This window comes from Pelodiscus sinensis, chromosome 11 (genome assembly GCF_049634645.1).
Source record: "Pelodiscus sinensis isolate JC-2024 chromosome 11, ASM4963464v1, whole genome shotgun sequence".
Classification (NCBI taxonomy): Eukaryota; Metazoa; Chordata; order Testudines; family Trionychidae; genus Pelodiscus; species Pelodiscus sinensis.
Genome location: NC_134721.1, coordinates 48,395,878 through 48,419,945, shown reverse-complemented (window position 1 = coordinate 48,419,945; position 24,068 = coordinate 48,395,878). Strand labels below are relative to the sequence as shown.

At 44.0% G+C, this 24,068-nt stretch overlaps 1 protein-coding gene across 4 annotated transcripts in view; it reads right to left on the bottom strand.

Annotated features, from left to right (window-relative positions):
• CFAP92 (cilia and flagella associated protein 92 (putative)) overlaps positions 1-24,068 on the bottom strand; it is a 254,276-nt gene that overhangs the window by 11,482 nt on the left and 218,726 nt on the right. For all 4 annotated transcript variants that reach the window (XM_075939716.1, XM_075939718.1, XM_075939717.1 and 1 more), the window contains 5 exons: positions 18,655-18,849; positions 12,326-12,620; positions 10,396-10,560; positions 6,170-6,382; positions 146-293 (listed from right to left, as the gene is read on the bottom strand). In XM_075939716.1, the coding sequence (XP_075795831.1) occupies positions 146-293; positions 6,170-6,382; positions 10,396-10,560; positions 12,326-12,620; positions 18,655-18,849 (1,016 nt within the window). The remainder of the gene's footprint in view (positions 1-145; positions 294-6,169; positions 6,383-10,395; positions 10,561-12,325; positions 12,621-18,654; positions 18,850-24,068) is intronic.

Below are 24,068 nucleotides of genomic sequence, written 5' to 3'. Positions count from 1 at the left end.
CACCACACTGGAAATTAGTTACACATGCACTTTTACAGACAGGGGCATAATTTCAGGACCACAGCAACTGAAAATGCTTCTCATCAGTGTATGTTAGAACTCAGATGGAAAAAAATGGGGTGTTTATTGAAAATGAGCCAGTTACCTTCCTGATGCGTAGCAGGTGATGTCGGGAGATAAACAGGTGGCTTCTTGTACAGTTCAAAATCTACATGACGCTGGTCCCAACACCATTTGTCGCGACTCAGTACTGGCTCCAAAATGTTAGAAAACAGAATGTTCTCCTGCCATTTCTAAATGAAAGTTACGTCACTTAATGCAGCTATAGTGCCAAGCACAGAAAGAAGTCACAAAAGTCTACTTAAGAAAACTTTCCAGCAAGGACAAAAATCAGGTCACATTATGAAGGTAATAGTTTGTAAAGTACCAGATGTAAATACAAACTGTTTCTGACTCTATTGTCGCTATACGGCAGCGTGACCCCCAAGACAGAGGTCTCTGAATTGGGGAGGAGTGCTGGGATGACAAGCTACTCTATGGTCCTGTATCTGCCCCACTAAACGCTCTGGATGATGCTGGGAGTCCAGGGGACTAGATTGAATGCGCTGACGATGCTGGTGAATGTGGCACTGACTGTACATCCGTCTGAGTTCGTTCAGTCAGAGGGGTGCCTCAGTGCACGTTTGAGCGGTGCCGTGCTGGTATGTGCCACTGGCAGCGCCATCAGTACCAGGGGCATCATCAGTGTCGTCGGCTCGGAGAGGCTTCAGCACCATCTCTGGTGCTGGTTTTGGCGTGGTCTTCGATGCCGTCTCACACATTGGTGCCATTAGTGCCAGTGTTGATTTCGGTGCTGATAACCTGTGCCTCAGTTCGGAATGCGAGTGTTTGTGTAATGCGCACAGTGCCAGAGGTGCCAGGCTTACCAGCATTGCTAGCTCTAGAAAAGTTTGGTGCTGGAGGCAAGGAGCTGACTGGGGAAGTCCTGGCCTTTGCTTTTGCCTTGTCTGCGTAAGAGGAGGGACACTTTTTTGCTGAAGCTGAAGTTTTTTTTTCCCCTTTATTGGGTATTTCCTGAATAGAGAGAGTCCTCTTGAGTTGGTTGAAGAGTCCTTTCATAAAGGAAGATCTTCAGCCAGTTTGCTTGGTCACGTCTTGCCTGCGCTGTAAGATTGGAATAGTGCGGGCACTTCTGGGAGAGAGAGCCTTCTCTCAGACTTTTTACACAGGAGGAGTGACCATCAGAGGCAGGCATGGCGGTCTCTGCAAGAGTCACACCTCTTAAATCCTGGGGAACCAGGCATGTTGAACTGGGGGAGGAATGGCAGGAAATGAACACTTTTTTAAAAAATTTTGAATAAAAAATGGAAGAAGGTTCCAAAAGTTGGAAAAAGGTGAAAACTTAAGAACTTTTTGAATTGTTTTTGTCACTTTAGGCCAAAGGAAGCTGACTGTAAGGTACGGATATAAGCGACTACTTAAGTAGCTTAAGGTTATCGGGTAGTGGAGTCACTACTCAATTACCCACTTCCTCCTCCCCCTTGCTGCCTCTGTATTAGAGGCAGCAAGGGGGAGGAAGCAGGAGTTGGTGCTGGGGGAAGCCAGCGTCTCCCCAGTGCGGGGGGAAGGGCAGGGGAAGCAGAGCCGCTGCGGGCTACTACATTTAGAATGTGGAGCCACAGCGATCCTGGAGCCGGCGCTAGCCGGGACTGCTCAGTCCTGGCTCATGCTGCCACTGTGGCTCTGCAATTTAAATGTAGTAAGAGCTGGGCTGCCTGCTCACCCAGTTCCTACTACATTTAAACTGCAGAGCCACAGGGGGGGAAGCAGGTCCTCCCTCCCCCCATTTCAACTAATTGAGTAGTCAATGGAAATTCCATTGACTACTCAATTAGCTAATTAACCGCTACTTACCATCCCGACTGAGTGAAGTTCCATCTGCTGCTAGAGAAGGAACGGAGGCCCCGTACTGCAAGCATACTCAACGGACAGTAACTGCATGAGGGGACACTACTGTACATGTGCAGAGCAACAGGGCATGGCTAGAAAAAGATCTCCACTCACCAGCACAAGGATGCACCAGGACCTAGAGTGGAGCACACCCAGGGATAGCACTCAAAGAAGAGCTCTTGTACTTGCTGGCCTCTTAACAAGGGCAGGGCATGCTCTGCGTTACTTTTCCTCTTGATAGCAACACATGTTGCAGTGGGATTCAGAATCCTGTCTTGCTTGACTAGCCTGTCAGGGATGTTTAGAGGGTAAAGCATTACCTTCTAGAAAAGACATGGGAACTCTGACATGGTAAACTGATCACCAACCTGCCACTTTACCTCCTATGGACAGTACTGGAACTCGAGGCAGGGAAAGGGAGAGGCATTCACTTGAAAGTACAACTGTAGGCTAAATAGCTGGGGAAACTGTTTTAATATCTAAGGAAGCAGTATATCCTGAATAAGGCACTTCATAGTGTTCCCTACAGGTGTAGCAAGAAGACTGGGATTACACTGCTGAACAGAAAGAGGTGACCGAAAAGGTGGCCTCTCCACAGGTGAAATGTAATGAAGGAAAGGCTCAAGCGTGTGGAGGATGGTATGGTTTCTTCGCCTCAAGCACAATACAGTAGACGCAGAGCACCTTGTTTGTGAAGAGCCTCTTCTCTGACATTAGACGGATGGGTGGATTTTCTAAAAGCCTGGAGGTATTTCACGCAGTCAGCGTTTCAGGGATGAAATTCTGTTGTTTTGGGCTGAAATCTCGCACAAAAAAGGCTCAGCGGAGCAGCAATTATTCCACCTCCCCCACTACACATGAGGAAAATCAATGTGATAGCTATTGGCTTGCAGAGTGCAGCTCTGTACAGAGCTGTAAGTGGATGGGGGTGGGAAAGAGCCTGGATTTCTTTTTCCTTTGATAAAAGCTGATTTCTGGAGACAACACAATTTTGCAAGAAATCTGAACTTACAATGAATGTCAGTATTTCTAGTAACCAGATGAAAATGTTTACAGATGGATCCGCTCTCTTGTCACCTCTGGGTGACGTGCAACGACACTGCATTCTTCCTGAACGTTTGTACACATCTGTAAAGCACTGTGAAGAAGGAAACTATTCTATGGACTGAGCAATATTGTAGCAAAAGAAAGCACTGACCAATGAGAACATAAAAGGATGGATAGTTACATAAGGTACAGGGGAGATTTACACTCCAGTGACATCCCACCTCAACTATACTGTTGTCTGGTTGAAGCAAAGCTACTTTGAACCAAACTTGATGACATCTCAGGCATCATTAACAGTATTTCTAAGAATTCCTTGGTTCTAAACAAGAATTCTTGAGAAAGCTCAAAGACAAGCAGCAACTGGCTGCTTTGGTGCTGTAGTGCTTGACAGTATTCTCCACAGCACGCGGGGAGAAAGAGAGAAGAACTCAGTTGATCCAGAAAACGTCTATATCTAATTTATGTCAAATGCGGGTGGAAAAGGGACAGGTCTCAGATGCGGGGAGTGCTGAGCACTTTTGAAAACAGTAGATTTACATCTTAAAAACGAGAGCTAAACTTTCTTGAAAATCTGCCTCCGATTGCAAGTGCTGAGCATTACTCAAAACCTGGTCCTGACTGCTCAGCTGTGCTGAGGAAACAGGCGAAGAGAAGAAGGTCTAAGGGTTGCAGAGCCTGTTCATTATCTCAGCTCTCTTAAAACTGTAACATCCTCAGGGGTAGCTCCTTCAAATCCAGTCTCACTGCTATGAATAACTGCTGTGCAGATATGGTTTCCTTGGGATTCCCCTGTCTGAAATGTGAGGTGTATTCATTCGTCCAAGAGAGAACAACTCTTTTCTAAGCTGAAAGTTGAGAAAATTCCTAGCCATGCAGTTTCACCTGTGCTCTGGAACAAGATGGTGCCTGAGTACGTGCAGAAAGCAGAATTAAATTCTTTAGGAAACTAGATGGTTTCAGTTCCCCATGGTTACATTCGATGCCCTGGTGAAATTCAGCTTTTGAGAAGAAGAAAACAAAGAGATGAATGCACACTGAGTGGTGGAAGTAGGCTTCAGAGTGGACTCTACTGGTTTTACATCTTCACTCGACTTTTCTGGAGATGTGAATACTAAATTAAGCAAGTTATTACCCACCATCGTGACTCAATGCTGAGAGAGCGTCTGCACCCAGAGCGGCAACTATTTGAGCACGGCGGACCTGCTTCCCCTGTGCTTTCTCTTAGCACTGTCATGCTGGAGTTAGCTTCACTTATGCTGAAGTGGTCAGCCACCTTCTCTTCATGCCATCAAAGTGCCACTGGTCAGTGCCACATCCTAAGCAACTGTTGCTCTCACATTGAGCACTATACTCTTCTCCCCTTTCTTATGGTTAGCTGTTTCTTGTGCCAACCAGCTGCACCTTCCACTACCCACTTTCTTTCAACTTGTAAGGTTCTGACCCATGCTGCTCAGCTGCCTTGCTGTTTATTTAATCTCTTCAGCAAGAGACACTGACAGCTGCATTGTACTTTAGGGATTGCTGTTGCCCCTAAAGCAGTGGCATTTCTTTGTACGGCACCAACAGTGCAGATCAGCAGAACACACACTGCCTACGTTAACTGTTTTATTTCAGAAGCATTGTAATGCAGATGAAAATTTAAAATGGGCATTAGCTTTGTTCCTCACTAGCTGTGTTCAAATAATTTGTTAGGACCCAATGACTCCCCATGAAAACCTCCTATTCCCTTTCTTCCTAAATACAGACAATTCACATGCATTTTAATTGACTGCATACTCATTTTACATATATGCTGAGCTGCAGATTCAGTAAAACTGTCGAGACCACAGGTGAGTGAACTGGTCTAGTTGACAATCCAGTAAAATGTAAACGAATGGGGAAAGTTAAACTATAAAGAGGGAAAGAGAGATCAGAGGAATTGGAAAGAACAGGCATAGAAGGAAAGAAAGGAGGGGGAAAAGAGGAATAAATGGCAGGAAGGGGAACAGGCCAAGAGAAAATTGCAAAATGACAGAGAAAGAGAAAACAGAAGCTGAAAGACACCACAGGAAGTAAAGATATTAAAAGGAAAAAAACAGAATAGTGTCCTAACCCATGACTAGGGCTCTAAAGCATTATGGCAACACTAATAACAATAATAAACTGAAGAGAAAAGAAAGTCACACAGTGCTATTTGGTAAGGGACACACCTGGGACTGTGGACATTTAGCAAATTTAGCACCTAAGCATTTTCTCCAAAATAATTTAGTGGTGGGCAACTACTTGCTTACATTGGATAAAAGGTGTTTTAGTTTATTTCTGTTTGGCTACATTCCTAAAAGGAGAGTGTGGCACACTCTATGGACTACTGATGGCTTAACTTTATTAACAAACAACTTTGCCATCCAGATATGAAACCCAGTCCTTTGAAAAGAAGTATAAGCCACACAGCCACACTTGTACAGATTAGCTAATTGTCTATATTTACATGTATCATATTTCTAATAAAAAAAACTTCCGCAGTTCACAAGCAGGTGAACTAGGCCAAATGAAGAGCAGATATGGGGCCACTCTATAGCAAAGGCTGGTTTTAAATAAGACTCGAGATATAGACTCAGGCATATTAACCAACAGAGCTTCATTATGTTAATAACTGTTCTGTACGTTGGTGTCAGCATGTTTTCGCTACAGCCTCAAGCTGTATTTAGACAGTGTGCCACATCTTCTAGAGGCTGAAAGAACTCCTGAGCAGAACAAGGAACTCAGGCTTGCGAAATCAGAGCCAGAGGAAGAAATAAAAAATTAAGTGGACTCAGCAATGGGAGATACATAGGTGAGAGTACAATTAAACTGAGAGCACTTGTGCGCTAGTACCAGCCTTGTTTACAGTGGGCTGGGACACTATGATGTTCGGGCCCAGGGTTCCATTGGTACATATGTGAATTTACAATCACACTAGTAGTTGCAGGCACAGATGACAAGTTTCATGTCCACACCTAGTTAGACAAATGGGAGAAAAGTGCATGTAAGGGACAAAATCTTAACATATATAAGAGGCTCTGCTGAATCCTCTCCAAAACCATCCCTCAAAACCTGTAAGACCATCTTCCCTTTTCAGAGCCTCCTGTCCTTATTCAGTTTGGATACTAAAAAACAATGTTCTGGGGCTTACTACTTTAAGTTTCTAGGTTACCTCAGTTAACTCCTTCAGACGTGCTTCATCAGGCATCTGAGGGTGCAGATTGGATTCAATGCTGCTCTTAAACCCAGGATATACAAACCCACTTGGTGATAACCACATATTCTTGGATTTTGCAATAGATTCTTTCTGGACAGTGTCCAAATCCACAGGGTCAAATATGGCTGACAGGTATTCATGACAATAAGTGAATCTCCTCTCTGGTTTCTAGGATGACAAATGTTCTATGTTAACATAAGTTCTCCTCTACTGGACATTACCACAGCCCAGGAAAGTATATATTAACATCAACATCTACTGTCTCTGTTCTACTTCCATCTAAAAATAACCAGAGATTAATCCAGTCAGATAGTATGAAGAAATGAGATTAAGTACTTCAAAAATATTTTTGAATGTCATCTTATTTTGCATCCCCCTCCTAGCTCTGGACATAAAGATGATGCACAGAAAACAAATGTGCAATCATTAGAATGATTAAATATTAGGTCATTTATAGATAAAGATATATCTAGATCCTCAGCTGGTGTAAACTGACATGGATCAATTTGTTTCAATATAGTTACTCTGATTTACACCAGTCTAGGATTTGACCCATATCATACTAGAGATGCTGGTTTCTTCATAGTTAAGAGTAAAGTTAGCCTATCTTTGTATACTCTCTCCTAACATACCCCAACAAACTTTTACAAAACACCAACAATCAGCCTGAAATTTCACAGGCAAGATTTCATGTTAAGATATAATTTTTCTGAAAAGACTGAGGCAAAAAAAGACCTGAAATTTGAAAGACATTAATACACAATGGCTGTGTCTAGACTGGCAAGTTTTTCTGCAAAAGCAGCTGCTTTTGCAGAAAAACTTGCCAGCTGTCTACACTGGCCACTTGAATTTCTGCAAGAACACTGACGATCTCATGTAAGATTGTCAGTGTTCTTGCGGAAATACTGTGCTGCTCCCGTTCGGGCAAATGCTTTTGCGCAAGAGGGCCAGTGTAGACAACGTGATATTGTTTTGCACAAAAAAGCCCCAATCGCGAAAACGGCGATCGGGGCTTTCTTGCACAAAACTGTGTCTAGATTGGCACGGCTGCTTTTCCGCAAAAAGTGCTGTTGTGGAAAAGCATCCGTGCCAATCTAGACGATCTTTTCCGCAACTGCTTTTAACGGAAAAATTATTCCGTTAAAAGCATTTGCAGAAAATCATGCCAGTCTAGACGTAGCCATTTATTTTAAGGGATGATCCAATACCCACTGAATTCAGTGATAGTCTCTCTTCACTGACTTCAGTAGAAGTTGGATCAGGCCTTTCATTTGTTGAGCATGAAGAGGCCAGCTGACTTTCGGTAATCTTGAAGGGTCTAGAAGGAATTATTTATGGAGCTATCAGAAGCTGTTTATGGACCTGTTAGAAATCCTCAGTATGTATGTTTGATTTTTATGGAGCTCAGGAAGTCCACACAAGAGGCACTTCAGCTTCCAAAATATCACCTGCTAACATGTACTTTAAGAGCTAACAAAGTGCAGCTGATTTTTTCTGGGACTTTAAAAGCTGCTGGAGTGTGTGAATTTTCAAAGATACTCAGCATTGGCTTTAACTCTGCCCCACAAATTCAGTGGTAAAGCTCCCACTGACTTCAGTGGGAGCAGAGTTACTTTAACATGGATCATTTTAAAATCCCACCTGAACTGTGCAAAGTTTCAGGGGACCCTCGACTACTGCAGAATAATCCAAGAAACTCATATCAGTAGAGGTTCCTCCTCTCAAAACTCATGAAACAGAAGTGTCTACCTGGAGGTAGGTCTGACGCAGTCCTACATCCCCAAATTAAGGCAGTAATTTTGAAATCTTTAAGTCAAGACCTGATCTCTTTCTCACTGATAAAGAGAAAGCTCATATAGAAGTTACGGACTCGTTATTGGGTAAGGTCTTCTGGCCTGTGTTATGCACGTAAGAACAGACAACCACAATGGTCACTTCTAGCCTCAAAATCCATGAAAAACTGAGTTGTTGCAGATGACATTATAGATTTTCATATGTCAGTACCCATGTGGATGATAAAGAGAATTCATTAAATATGATGCATTTATTTAGCTTAAAAGAAGTAGTTTAGACCCAAGGCCTCAGGACAAAAATGTCTCCTTGTCCCACACCCATACAACATCCTATATGTAATATGCGTAATTTGTATGTACAGCATCGCCGCATGAAAAGTACCAGATGCATATAAACCATTGTTACAATACTCTATTTCCTACTGATTCAGGATGTCCGCTTTAATAAACCATCTTCCAGGAATTTTGTTTTTCCTGTGATAATAAATATTAATGACTGCTGCGTAATCAGGACAATACATCCGCACCTCCCTAAACCGGGACTCTTCTGTCTGGCAACATTTATGCTCCTGAATGAGAGAGCCCAGGGGCAGGAGAGCCAGCAGCTGAGAGCCCTGCGAAAGGCGAGGCTGATGGTAGCGGGGTCAGGGCCTCTGCAGACAGGTGGCGGTAGCGGGACTGTGGTAGCAGGGTAGGGGCAGCATGTGCATGCCAGCCCAGCAGCGGGGTCAGAGCCACAGCAGCCTGGGTGGCAGCAAGGCTGAGCTGCGGCAGCCCAGCAGGGGAAATCCGTCTGGAGCTGCATCTGGTCAGCAGTGCCCGACTGAGGCCACGCGCCAGCCAGCAGTGGAACTTTGCTAAAACAGCAGGGCCAGGGGCTGTGTGCTGATGTTCCGGCAGTGGGGCTGGTGCAATGGTTGTTGCAGTGGAGCCAGGGCAGCTGTGGCACCCGGCTGGTAGTGGGGCTGAAGGAGCTAGCGGAGGGGAGAGGTGGCAGGCTGAGGAGGCTGGTGGCAGGGGACCTTCCCTGGTTCGGCACATTCCCTCACCTGGGACCACTCAGATTCCGAGGGTGCCAAACCAGTGAGGTCCAGCCTGTACTAGCATAAATTCTGCTTCATGGGGATATATTCAGCTAGTGCCAAGGAGTTAGGCAGTGGTTAACAATCAGGATTATATATAATATGCTTTATTATTAAACAAAAAATAATACACAAGGAGTTTTAATGGATAAAATAAGCTTTATAGTCTATGTTAACTAATTTACCCTATACAAGATTATATAACTATGCCAGTTGTCACACCTACATAAATACTCGATTATATATACACACACACTGAATGATGTAGAGTTAAGTGTAACATCTTTTCAAACCACTTTATATTACTTATAAAATGCATGAACATATGTGTGGTAGCTCAGTTTCTCTTCTCAGTTTTAAACCTGTGGAATTCCATTGATGTAAGTGGGATTAATTGGTGTGAAAGCAACATTTTTAACAAATTAGTAATATTCTTGTAGAATCTTCATTGTGATTCTATACTCCCATCACACCTTTGAACACAGTGTGGGTCCCAAACCATCAGCTGGTCACAGGAATGGTCCAGGAGGGCTTCCTGTCACTGCCCCCCATAACTCCTCACTCCGCTTCATGCTGTCACTTCCACTGGGCCAGAGCAGCATGGCGAGTAGGATGCAGCAACAGCAGCACAAAGGAAACAACCAGAGCCAGCAAGCAAACAGTCAACGAGCGGCCTGGTAGCAAATGCAGCCCAACGGTGAAGAGAAAGGGGCCAGCTGGGGTTGCTAAAGGAGGCATCACTTTGCCTTGATGTAGGGGAAGACTTGGACTGTTTGGCTTCCTCGGCCAGCAGGAGAATCTGTGGGGTTTGGAGTCTGTTTCAGGGAGGCCTCCTCTCCATTAAAGGATCTAGCAGAGGCTAGTTCTCTCCCAGGGAGAGACAGATTGGAAGGCTGTGTTGTGCTTTGTTTCATTGCAATTTTGTACTTTATTGTCTTCCACTTTCATGAGGAGTAAGCAGGCACCCTACTGGAATTTTCTGTCCACTTACAAGAGCAGGACTGGGAGACAGAGAGCAAGAGAGGTTGAGGAAAGGCCTGGCTAGAAATGAGGATGGGCAGAGCGCCACACCACCCCACTTTAAATGGTGTCTGACAGAAAGGGAGAGAATAGATAATAATGATTCCCCCACAAAAAAGATAAAACGCAGCTGGTGGATCAACTTAATAAAAAGTTTGGGAACCACTATTTTGATAAGAAAGGTGCTTATGTCAATCTATTTAGAGGCCATCTCTCTTTCAGGATTCAAAAGTTTGGTAAGTCATGCCCAATAAAACATTGCACTACATACATATCTCACTCTCACCTTTGCCAGCTCCTTACAAAGTTGCATCTTTGCCCACTCTGCAGAATTGAGATGCTGAGTACTATAGTTGTAGACCGACTTGCCAACACCAGGAGAAATCCTGATGCTTCTGAACTTCGGCTTTTTCACCTTCCTGCTGAGCAGGTACACGGCATCGATGTTAGTCTGAACAAAAATTGCACAGCAGCTTAGTGTAATTGGAAAACATTAAAAAAGGGATAGAGAATAAGAAAAAGAACATCTTATTTCCTCTCTATAAATCCACATTTTTGAATGCTACATGCAGATGTGGTCATCTCAGCTCAAAAAAAGATACCTTGGAATTGAAAAAAGTTCAGAAAAGGGCAATAAAAATGATAAGGGGGTATGGAACAGTTGCCATGTGAGGAGAGATTAATGAGACTGTGATTTTTCAGTTTGGAAAAGAGATGACTAAGGGAGGAAATGATAGAGCTCTATAAAACCATGACTGGTAAGGCGAAAGAAAATAAGGAAAAGTTATTTATTCCTTCCCATAACACATGCTCTAGGGGATACCAAACAAAATTAACAGGTAGCAGGTTTAAAACAAAAGGAAGTACTTCACACATTGCACAGTCAACCTGTGGAAGTCCTTGCCTGAGGAAATTATGAAGGCCACAATTATAACAGGGTTTTAAAAAAGAGCTAGATACATTCATTGTATCATTGAAGTTAGGTCCATCAGTGGGCAAGATGGGAAGGAATGGTGCCCGTAGCCTCTGTTTGTCAGAATCTGGGAATGGGTGACAGGAGAGGGGTTGTCGGTTCTGTTCATTCCCTTTGAGGTGCCTGGCATTGGCCATTGTCAGAAGACAGAATACTTGGCTAGATAGATCTTCAGTCTGACTCAGTATTGTCTTATGTGATCTGACATTTAATCCTTATGATAAAATAACTATAATTCCAGATATTCCACCAGGGCTTCCCCTATTGGTTATCACCCCAAAAGAGGACATCTTAATAGCGCTTGAGATGGCATTGTCTTTTCTAATTATTAAAGCTCGTAAGGGCACCAGCAGTTCCTCAGAGGTGGGTGTCCAGAGTACAGGACCTCATACACATGGATTCTAAGTGCTGGTGCTCTGGAGCAACTTCTGCATGGCCGAGTGTGTGTATTTGATGACCAGGGAAATAAAACCCAACAGCACATTGTTTTATTTCTACAAATCCTCTATGTTAACACCACAAGCAAGAAGTTCTTACCTCATGGCCCTTCACAAAAAGCCCTGCTGGCATTGTATAAATATACCCTCGTATCCTTTTTCTTTATTTGAGATAGCCATACTGGGACCCTTTGTGGCCTCTAAGGAAATATTACACCCCTCAGATGCTAGCACAAATTCACACTGATTGTGCTTACATGATTTGTCATCCTGTGTTGACTTAGAAAGAAATGCTAATATGTTAGCACTTGGCTGCACAATGTTTGTTTTGTCAGAAAAGTAGAAAATTGACATTAGTCTGCTAATTCTTATTAGTAGACATTCTTATTAGACATGTTCCTGTTTTTCTATAGCAAACCTTTCTGTCAGGCCCACGAAAGCTCATCACCTAATAAACCATCTTGTTAGTCTTTAAAGTGCTGCATAGTCCTGTCTTTTGTTTCACAAAAGACTACAGATTGGGATCAGTTTATGTACTTCAACAGGGAAGTACTTCCCATATGTATGTTTTTAACTTTTCCGTTAAAAGCATTTGCGGAAAATCATGCCAGTCTATACGTAGCCACTATGTTTTCCCCCACCCTGATGAGCTTCTGCAATAGATAATACAGTGCTGATTTTGACCATGATGTGTCCAACTCTAAAAGAGTATAGTTTCGGAGGAGGCAGGGGGAAATCAATGTGATGCATTATTATGACTATTAGGATTGCTTCAGGTATGATGGTTCTAATCAAACACAACTCACCTGGATGTGGTCTTTGTAATGCTGCATGTCTTCCTTTTCCTTTTTCTGCTGAATGTACTTTTCATTGTGGTTATCCAATAAAGACTGCATTGCTCCTTGTTTCATGATCACCCTTCTGGGGTTTTGCAAAGCATATGAAGAGAGTGAGGGCAAAGGAAGGCTTTGAATAAACAAATCCTCCTTAGTTAGGGGAATCCCAAATTCCTGACTCAAGACTGTGATCATTTTTGCAGAAGGCAACAGACCTCTCTGAATGACATCTCTTAACTTCTTACTGCGGCACAGATAATCCAGCCTGCAACACAAGCAGACACAACACTTCTATAGATTATCACAAAATGTACCAAGTTTTATTTTGCTCACATAACAAGCATTAAACTATTATTCATGAAAAATACCCAGTTCTACCATAACATTCTCTTGCTAAATGGTTTGGTATATGACCCACATTCATTTGTACACCCACTGAAAGCTAACACTGTGCATCTTTAACAACTCATTTCCTGATTGCCTTATAACACATGCCATCATAACACCACCATTGCTGAATTTGTCCCAGGGAGCTTCATGGAAATTGTACCTGCTTACTGGGTTTGGCCTTTGATTTCTAGAATTACTCTTCAAAATGTACAACTGCAAAATTAATGAGCACTACACACTCACTTTGTATACACACGCACACACATGCTCAAGCATGTGTCAGACAGAGCAGGGTGGATTTGCTTTAAATCAAGTTGATTTAAATCATGATTTAAATCACTAATCAGGAAGACTCAATTTAATCATGGTTTTCTACATAAAAGTGCATTCTTGTTGGTTGTTATAACCTTAATGCGTATTCTTCACAACTCAGAGATAGATGTAGGTTTCATTTTTAGAAGGTACATTTTTTAAACAGTGAATTATTTTGAAAACTTTTCAGATTAGTTTTACAGCTATATCAGAAAATGAATGATTGATTATTTCATTTGCCAAAGGTAATTGAAGCAGATATTTATGAAGTAATTGGGCGGTGAACTGTCTCCAATTCAACAGGTTAATAATTAATATTTGGCAAATTTTATTGCCATGCTGTGTTAAGAGAACATCACCAGACAGACATTTAAATTGTTTTATTTAACTAAAACAACAAAGTTATGTATTCTGGATTTTTTCTTCAATAGCAAATATTTTAACAAAACAGGCATGTGATTTTTTTTTAATTTGATTAAACATGTTTTTTTTTAATTCAAGGTTTTGATAAAATTATTTTTAACTAAAATAGTGAAATGAAATATTTAAAAAACAAAAGTTAAATTGACTATACCAGCCAGGTCAACGTGAGTGTGAAACGTGAGACAGGGCCAAATCTTCAGCCCCCTCTAGTGTGGCACAGTGGACTTTAAAGTTATTTTAAGACAGCAGCTAAGGATTGGCCTAGCAAGCCAGCTCCAAATGAACATCTCCCATTTCCCCCGCCCCCCAAAAAAAGAAAAAGTTCCAGGGCTGGGTATGGACAAGGAAGTGGAGAGCAGGAAGGAAGCGCATAATGCTCTCTAGCAGCTCTGGCTGAAGGAACAGCCTCTTCAGAGTCATTTTCTGCTGTTAGGCCTTGTCTGCAAAAAGTTTCACTGGTTTAATTAAAATGAATTTCAAACCTGCCTCCAATCAACCGCTACGTTGGGGGTCAATTTATCCTAAGAAGATTCCTTAAGTTAAATTGACACAAGACAGGTTCAAATCAATTTTAGGGATGTGCACAAAGGGGTTTCCACCAGCTTAACTAAATCAGTTTAAAAAAACATTGGAGAGCAGAGGAAGCAAAAGCAATATACGTCACATGCATTTTGCACAATATATTGAAGTGTCTTCTTTCCAAATGGACCATAGCTGTCACTTTCTGTGCAAGTGAGACAGCAATTTCCCTTCTGTGTATGTAATAAGAATTATTAAAGGAAAGAAGTAAGCGTATTGTCAAAACTAGAAACAAACGTTTTGTTCATGCTTTTGCTGATATGCTTGATGAGTGTATGTTAATGTTACGATGAACATTTTCATACACAAAACACTCAGAATTGTAAAAACCACTGCAATGAGTCAATTTTCCTTAATGATTTCTGAACAAAATATTTAAAAACTCATTGATAACATTTAATGTCACAAATTACAACTGCTTTGATGACTCAAAGGTATTTATAAACCTTTCTTTTGCATACTGATGATTCAAAACATTTCGTTAAGCAGGGTTAATGAGTACATCCAACTGGTGTACTGAAAAACAGAACTTTCAGTACTGGAGATGAGACACTGAACTATTGGCTGATTTGATCACAATACAGAACCTCAAGTTTTATGAACATCGATCTTATGACGGACCAGTTATAGGCACAATGTTTTTGTTTCAGAACTCGTCATTTTGCTGTCAAACATAACTTCAATCTTTTGGTCAACATTCATGAACGTATACTGGTTTGAAAAGCCTGAGAAATTTGGTGACAAAGTTGAGCGGCAGTTCTCCCAAACAAAAACCAGGCACAATGCACCTTTGTAACTATTTGTTATGTAAATCATCAATGAACACATTAATTTATTCACCAAATCTGTCATTTTGAGATTTTTCAATTTTATAAATGCCTCAATCAGGATATGAAATAGGGGTTGTACTGTATGTGGCACCAAAACCGACTCTCAACTTTATTTGTATCCCTCTGAGATGCTCTCTCCGAGTATATGGCCATGAGTGCGACAAGGCACATTGACTTTCCTGCAGCTCCATTCCTCACTACCACAGAAATGGCAGCTCTATCAAAAACCACTCTGACCACCATGTTTCATGTTCACCAGCCTCTCACACACTGATTTCCACGGGAGGTAGGGATGTAAGTACCCGTTAAAAATGTTAACGAGTTAAATGATTAATTTTAATCATTTAACTAGTTAACTGGGGTCCAAATAGCCTACAATGAGCGGGGGAGGCACCCCCAGCACAGCCCTCTGTAAATGGTAGGGCCCACTGTACCACTCCAAGGGTTGGGAGCTGCTCAAGTCCAGCCAGCCCACCACATCACAGCCCTCTGCCCGTGTCGGTTCACTCATTACCCAGTAAACATCACCTAGTTAACCCTTTACATCCCTAACGGAAGAACCCTCAGCTACACCTGGCAAAGCACTGCAGAGCTGCTGCTCCAGAAACCTGGAATCATTTTCACAGCATTCATGGAGAAAAATGTTTTCTGGAAAAATAATCTAGTGAAGACAAATTTATGGATCCTCCCCACAACTTTGCAAGTTCTTAATTGACAATACATTTATCCAGCCTCCACCACAGAAGACGGTTGAACTTCTCAGCCAGCTGGAGAAACAGCTTGCATCTCCCTCATCCCCTGAAGTGAACATGACAAATTTGGGTGTCAAACCACTTTCAGGGCAAGCCTGATGCCATGGATTTGTCAGCAACTGACGTCAAACTTCATTGAAATTTCCCAGGATTGCTCCTTGAGAGGAACACATGCCCAACTTATGTTCCCAGAGTTTTGTTGTCAAGAATGAATATCTTGTGCTTTCCACACCTGCTTTGAAATTGATGCACCATTTGCGAGCATGTATTTTGGTGAAGCTAGATTCGTCGCATGTGTGTCCATCAAGAGCCATGCTGACATCACACTGGAGATTAAATGAGCATTGTCTCAAAGCTACCAGACTTTAAGAAGCTGTGTCACAACACACTCACCTAGGGTCAACTCAACATCTGGCCCACAGGCCTGTTTATTTGTGGCCCATGGTTTAGGGTTACTGGGGCTCAACACACACCCCGTAGGTGGGAGCCAAAACAAAAAAGTACTCAATATAATGGTCTTCTGTTGATATGCATTTTAGCAGTTAAATTCCTCGACTGTCATTGTTCATTAAAAGTGCTGTCATATGGGTAGAAATTGGGTAAATATTGCATTTACTGACTTAAATGGGGCCTGTGTGTTGTGTAGTCTTGCCTTAATCTTTGTATGCATGTCCGTCAGTGTGAAAGAAGCTATTTGCATGTATTTGCACATATATTTGCATGTATATGCAACCCCACTTAAGTTGCGGCCCTCAGTATGTGCGGTGAGTATCACTGTGGCCCCCCGAGACTTCCAAAGTTGAGTTGCCCTGCACTAACCCATGTGTCACATTAGAGAGCATTAACTAATATACTTAATATGTAAATTTCTTAAAACCTTTGTTTGCTATGTTGCTTTGATTCCATCTCAGGAAACAGTAAATCTTAAAATGGGGTTATGCAGGTAAAAAGTTTGGGAACACTTACAGTAGAAAGAAACAAACACATGCACTAAACAAGTCTGATGCATCCATGTCTGGCATATGCTACTGACAGACACACTGCCATAGTCAAGACTATAGCAGCCACCTTGGAAATGATACCCAGTTAAGCAACTGATCTAAGTCATTCTTTTATGCAAGATACTGAAATGCAAAAAGAAACTCAGAAACCACTAACAATGGTCTCTTCCTCTTCTAGCTGGAAATAACAGCTTTGCCATTTAATCTGAATGCTTATTTGGTGAAGCTTCCCCATAAGCACTGTAAGAGAACGTCCAATAACGCTAGTTATTTCGAAATAACTTTGTCCTCATCTACACAGCAGGCAGTTATTTCGAAGTAATGTTGAAATACTGCCAAGCTGGAAGACTTCTTACTCCGACTCCTGTAACCCTCATTATACGAGGCGTAAGGGAAGTCAGAGGAAGAGCACTCTATTTTGAAATAAGTGCTCTGTAGATGCTCCCTATTTATTTTGAAAAAAGCTACGCAATTGATGTAGCTCAATTTGCGTAGCTTATTTCGAGTTAAGATCTGCTGTACAGACACACCCCAAGTGAGCAATGTAGGAGTTTTATCTTTTGAAACTGAGCCCTCTCAAAGAAGTAATAAAGGCTGTTTCAGTGAAAGCTGGGTGGGTTTTAGTTTAGAAAATAAGCAAAATGAACCATTCTATTGATAGCAGAGAGTAAAGTACCCACTCTCTCTTTTCAGCCTTCTAAACATTTGATTTGCTTATTTCAGAAGATGGATTAAACCTATTTCCTATTTTTCAAAAGCAAGAGGGTTTTGTGGTTTTTGGTTATTTTTTCTTTTGCTTATCTTGCATGATTACTTTCTCTACACATTTTACACAATAGTAACAATTTATATTTACAGTTATGCCTTCACTCTTTCTCTCCAGGTTATTATGCTTTTTAACTAACACACAACTAACATTTTGACTACTTTGAGGCAAGTGGGGGTTGACAGGTAGGTGGGAGCCGTATGCTGCTGAACTGAGCCACTCGAATAGCTATGACTAAAAAACAAAACAAAACAAAACAAAATCCCAACAAGATTATGCAAACATCAAAACTTCAGCCCCTCTGGATGTGGATTTCTGCCTCCTGAAAGCTTCTCTCTTCTGATGACCCTGGAGTTGCGTTTATAGACTTCCTTGGCTTGTTACCCTCCGCCTTGCTCCATTACTTTACCCTATACATCCGTAGGAAAGCTACATAGAGAATGAATGCTTTTCCAGCCTCTGTTCTTTCAGGTGGAACAGGCATCTGTCACAAGATAATTTTATTGCCTTTTTTTCCTATTCCTCCATCTCTTCTGCCCCACTGCATAAGGAATAACTTCATGTCCAGAAAGGGAGGTAGGGGCAGTTAGTTATCATCAAAGTACATGTGATTGCAAAAATTATTCGAGGGGCAGAAGCATGTGGATGGTGATGAAATCAGCATGCTAATCCCCAGAGTTGCAAGCCTCATTTGCATTGTGCTCATCTGTGCTTTCCCAGACCTGATCTCACACCTAAAACTCACTTGCAGGCCCACTGAGCTGCTTTCTTTCTGCAAGCAAATGCCAAGGCATTAATCATTGGCTGCGTCTAGACTAGCAAGATTTTGCGCAAATACTTTTAATGGAAAAGATTTTCCGTTAAAAGTATTTGTGCAAGACATCTTTTGCGCAAAAGCATCCGTGCCAGTGTAGACACTCTCTTGCGCAAGAAAGCTCCGATGGCCATTTTAGCCATCGGGCTTTCTGGCGCAAGAAATTAACTTGGCTGTCTACACTGGCCCTCTTGCGCAAGAATACTTGCACAAGAGGGCTTATGCCTGACTGGAATCATCAGAGTATTTGTGCAAGAAGCACTGATTTTGTACAGTACAAAGTCAGTGTTCTTGCGCAAATACTCGCAGCCTGTAGACAGGCGGCAAGATTTTGCACAAAAGCTGCCAGTCTAGATGCAGACATTGTGTCATGCTACTTTGGTGATACTTCAATTGTCGGCTTCTTGACTATGAATCTAGGAAGGGTCTCACCTGGACAAGGCTTGGAAACATGCTTGAGGAACCATATCCCTGACATAAACCAGTGGTTGTTTTGATATAGCAGAAAGAGGTTTACAGAGGTGGATATGATACAAAATCGCTTCCAGGTCTGCATACAGGCGCTGATGGAAAGACAGCTGAGAGTTATATAATATATCCAACCTTCCATTTTCAGTTCTATGAGTCCTGCAACAGAGCACCACAAGAGTAATGTTACAAAATTATCCTTGATTTCATTAATCCAACAGCGGTACAGCACATTCTCTTATGAATCTTCTCTGTCTAAAAAGAGAAGATCAGGGGTCTCCAACCTTTTTAAGCATGAGATTGCTTTTTGAATCTAAGTGCAATGCAAGATCTACCTCAAACCCAAATACCCTTGTCCTGCCTCCTTTGTGCCCATTCTCCGAGGCCCTGCCGCTGCTCCTTCCATTGTCCATCCCTCCCCCATCTTCCCCCACTTTCATCAGGTTGGGGTAGAGGGTTAGGGGTGCAGCCTCTGCTCTTGGGTCAAGTGGTTCAGAGTGTGGGAAGGGATGCCCTGAAGGTAGGGAGGTGGGGGTGGGTTCTGGAGTGGCTTAGGTGGTGGGGCACTCACCTGGAGAGCACAGGGTGGTGGGGTTATGTCCTGCCCCACTCTCCTCAACCCACACTGGGATTGGCCAGGCAGCCAACACAGGCTGCCCCTGGGATGGAGCTGGCTGCTGTATTAGGAAGGCAGGATAAGGGTTCCTCTGAAGGCAGGGAGGTGGTGTGGGTTTTTGAGGGGGATAAGGCATTTGCCTGGAGGAGCACATGGGTGTGAGCGTGAGCACCCCCACCCCTATCCCTGACCCTGGGAGCAGAGGCCCAGCCAACAAAGGCTGCTCGGGGGCTGGAGCTGGCTCCCGTATTAGGAAGGCAGGATAAAGGACCCACTGAAGGTGGGGTGGATTAGGGGACAGGGCATTTGCTTGGGGAGCACAGGGTGTTGGGCTCAAGTCCCACCCACCCCAGGAAGGGCTAGGTAGCCCACACAGGCTGCCCCAGGGATGGAACTGGCTCCCACTGGGGGAAAGCTGACCAGTGCAGAGACGCTCATGGATCAGACAGAGACATCTATTAGGGAAGGTTCTATTAATAGAGATGCCCTAGTCAGGAGGAGAGAATAGAAGTATAGATCAGAGAAGATGAGACACAATCAAATGAAAAAGCATCTAACACATCAGGAAATGGCAGACAGATAAATAGTGACAAGTTATTGAAGTGCTTTTACATAAATGCTAAAAGTCTAAATAGTGAAATGGGTGAACTAGAGTGCCTAGTTTTAAAGGAGGATATTGATATAACAGGCATCACAGAAACTTGGTAGAATGAGGACAATCAATGGGGCACAGTCATACCAGGGTACAAAATATATTGTAAGGACAGAACAGGTCAAGCTGGTGGGGGAGTGACACTATATGTGAAAGAAAACGTAGAATCAAATGAAGTAATGACCCAAAATGTTCCATAGAATCTCTATGGATAGTAATTCCATGCTCCAATAATAAGAATATAGCAGTAGGGATATATTATCGACCACCTGATCAGAACAGTGATAGTGACTATGAAATGCTAAGGGAGATGAGAGAGGCTATCAAAGTAAAAAACTCGATAATAGTGGGGGGATTTTAACTATCCCCCTATTGACTGGATACATGTCACCTCAGGACAGGATGCAGAGATAAAAATTTTTGAAACTTTTAAATGACTACTTCTTGGAGCAGCTGGTTCTGGAACCTACAAGGGAAGAGGCTATTCTTTATTTAGTCCTAAATGGAGTTCAAGAGGCAAATATAACTGGACCGCTTAGAAATAGTGACCTTAATATAATAAATTTTAACATCCCTGAAGTAGGAAAAACACCTCAGCAACCCAACACTGTAGAATTTATTTTCAGAAAGGGGGACTACACAAAAATGAGGACGTTAGTTAAACAGAAAGTAAAAGGGTCAGTGACAAAAGTAAAATCTCTGCAAGCTTCATGGACATTTTTCAAAGATACCATAATAGAGGCTCAACTAGAATGTATACCCCCAAATTAAAAAACACAGAGAACCAAAAAAGTGCCACTGTAGCTTAACCAGGTAAAAGAAGCAGTGACAGATAAAAAGACATCATTTAAAAAGTGGAAGTCAAATCCTAGTGAGGAAAACAGAAAGGACCATAAGCTTTGTCACATAGAGGCTTTGTCTATACTGCAGGGTTTTTGCACAAGAAGCTTTTTGCGGAAGATCCTTCTTGCGCAAAAGCACGTCCACACCTCAAAAGCACACTGCAAAAGCAAGAGAACACCCACACTGTGTAAGAAACCCCTGCAGAGCGTCCACACATGTCTTTTTGCGCAAGAGCTGTAGCGCAAAAAGGAGTTATTCCTCATGGGGAGAGGAATAACTCTACAGGCAAAAGCCCTTTGTCCTGTGGATTTACTGTATTTTTTTTTTCACAAAAACGCACTTGAGGTGTGGATGCTCTTCCAGTTATTGCGCAATAACAGCTGTTTTGTGCAAAAACCTTGTAGTGTAGACATAGCTTAAGGCTGCTTCTACACTGGCCGCTTGAATTTCCGCAAGCACACTGACTTCCTACTGTCTGAAATCAGTGCTTCTTGCGGAAATACTATGCTGCTCCCATTCGGGCAAAAGTCCTTTTGCGCAAAGCTTTTGTGCAAAAGAGCCAATGTAGACAGCTCAGATTTGTTTTGCGCAAAAAAGCCCCGATCGAAAAAATGGTGATCGGGGCTTTTTTGCACATAAGTGCATCTAGATTGCCACAGATGCTTTTCCGCAAAAAGTGCTTTTGTGGAAAAGCGTCCGTGCCAATCTAGACGCTCTTTTCCGCAAATGCTTTTAACAGGCAGGAGGGGAGGTGTCCATGGGAGGGGGACAGGGTGAAGCTGGGAGGGGAGAGGGTAAGGGCATTGGGGGCTAGAGGGGGGACGGGGAGGTGCTGGGAGAAGGCTTGAAAGAAGGGGTGGGCATGAGAAAGGCAGGGATGGAGCAAGGCATGTGTGAGGGCACAGGGGCATGAGGGGAACGGGGGCAGAGGGTGGTGAGAGGGTGGGCATCAGGGAAAGAGAGGGCAAAGGAGGTAGGGGCAGTGAGGGAAGGGGGAGGCAACAGGAGGGTGCAGGGCTAAGGGAAGGTGCAGGTGCCAGGGGATTCTGGTGGTGAAGCAGAAGGGCAGACACCTGCAGGGGAGGGACCAGCACCAGAGGAGAGAGGCAGGGCAGGTGTGTAGAAGGAGGTGTTAGAGGGGATGAGGAGGGGTAGCTCACCTGATCAGAGTGGGGCTACTGGAGGAGTGGGCACAGGGGGGAGAGAAGGGCTGGTGGAAGGGGGCAGGTCGCAGGAGGGCTGAGGGCAGTGAGAAGGGCAGGAGTCAGGACAGCAGAGGAGAGTGAGGAGTTGGGAGGCAGCAGGCAGGGAAACTGATGGAGCAAGGGGAGGAGACATGGCAGCAGAGAGAAAAGATAAAGGTTTTAAAATATTTATTAATAACTTGAATGCCACAGTGGCACATCCAAACAAGCTACATGAACTCAGTACTGGTGCACAACACAAAATTCATTTTGCTCAAGCGAGGAAACTCTTAGGCTATGTCTACACTGGCGGTTTCTTGTGCAAGAGTTCTTGTGCAAGAACACGTCCACACTGCCATGTGCGAGCTGTGCTTTTGCACAAGAGCATCTATGGCAGTGTGGACACTCTCTTTCCCGAGAAAGTGCTGATGGCCATTTTAGCCATAGGGCTTTCTTGCGCAAGGAATTCATGTTGCCTGTCTACTACACTGGCCTCTTGCGCAAGAACAGTTGTGCAAAATGGCTTATTCCTGAGCAGGACCATCAGAGTTGTGGTGCAAGACACCCTGATTTCATACATTAGAACATCAGTTTATTTGCGCAAGAACACGTGGCCAGTGTAGACAGGCAGCAAGTTTCTGTGCAACAGTGGCTGCTTTGGCGCAAGATCGTGCCAGCGTAGACACAGCCAAGGGGAGGGAGGGAGGCAGGGACAGGGAATCAGCGCTGGCTCAGCAGGTCTGCATGGTTTGGGGGAAGGTGCAGGGAAATTGAGCTCAGCTGGGTTGCAGAGTGGGGAGGTTCGGGGAGCTGGGCTGGGCTGCGGGGTGGGGGTGTGTGTGTGGAGCTCAGGGCTCAGTTTAGCTGCAGGAGGAGGGAGGTACTGAGGCTAGACTCGGGGGGGGGGAGGTGCAGGGAACCAGTGCAGGGCTCAGCTGGGCTGAGGTGGATGGGGGAGGGCATACGGAACAGATGGGCAGCTCAGCTGGGCTGTGAGGGGCTGCAGGGAACCAGCATGGGTGGGCAGATCAGTTGGGTTGCAGGGGATAGAGGTGCAAAGAAGCCGGGGGGGGGGGGGAACAACGGACGACCAGGAGCCCTGAAATGACCTCCCCTGGTCCAAAAAAAGCCCTTATCTGGGACCAGTCAGGTCCAGAGTGTGCCAGTTCAGAGAGGTCCAACTCCTTCTTGCACCCTCCCTTGTAGCCAGACACCCTACCCCCAATCTGCTCCTGCTTCCTCCCGCTGGACAGACACCCTACATCCAGCCTACTTCTGCACCCTACCTACCACCCAGACCGTGCCCCCTTCCGCCTCCCAGATCCTGCACCCCATCCCTATCCCACTCCTTGGCAGCCCTGCCATCCACCCTAGCACCTGGCCTGAGCACCCTGCCTCACACCCCAGGACTCAGCACCATCCTGGCTCCGGCCCCGGTCCCAGCACCCTGCTATCCACGCTAGCACCCAGCAGCACCCTGTTCCTTGTCCCAGAACCCTGCCAGTCACCCTAGTGTCCAGCAGGACCATGTCCCTGACCCCAGCACCCTGTCACTTGCCTGCCCCAGCACCCCGCCACCTAAGCCAGCATCCTTCCACCCAGCAGCACCCTCTCCCCAGCCCCAGCACCCACTTTCACTCTGTCCCCTGCTTCCACCAGCACATTTGGGACCACATTAGTGAGGCTTGGGGTTTTTTGGAGGGTTGTTGGGGTTTTTTTGCATCACACTTTTCTGTGGGTCAGTGACCCTTGACTCAAAACAGGTTCCTCACCCCTCTCAAATAAAGACAATGCTAAAATCTTTTGAGTTTGACATAATATTTTATTTAAAAATGAAGCCTGGCCAACAAGCCCCCAATTGGGACCAAACCCCCATCTCACTGCAGCATCATAACACTCCTGCACCACCTGACCCCAATTCTGAACCTATCATACACTGGAACCCCCTGTCCTGAGCCTCTTACATCCCCAAACTCCTGCATCCCCACATCCTCAGTCTTCTGCCACCACACTCCTGCACCGTCCATACATCACAAATCTGCGTCCTGAGCCAGTCACTCACAACCTTCTTGCCCTGAGTCCC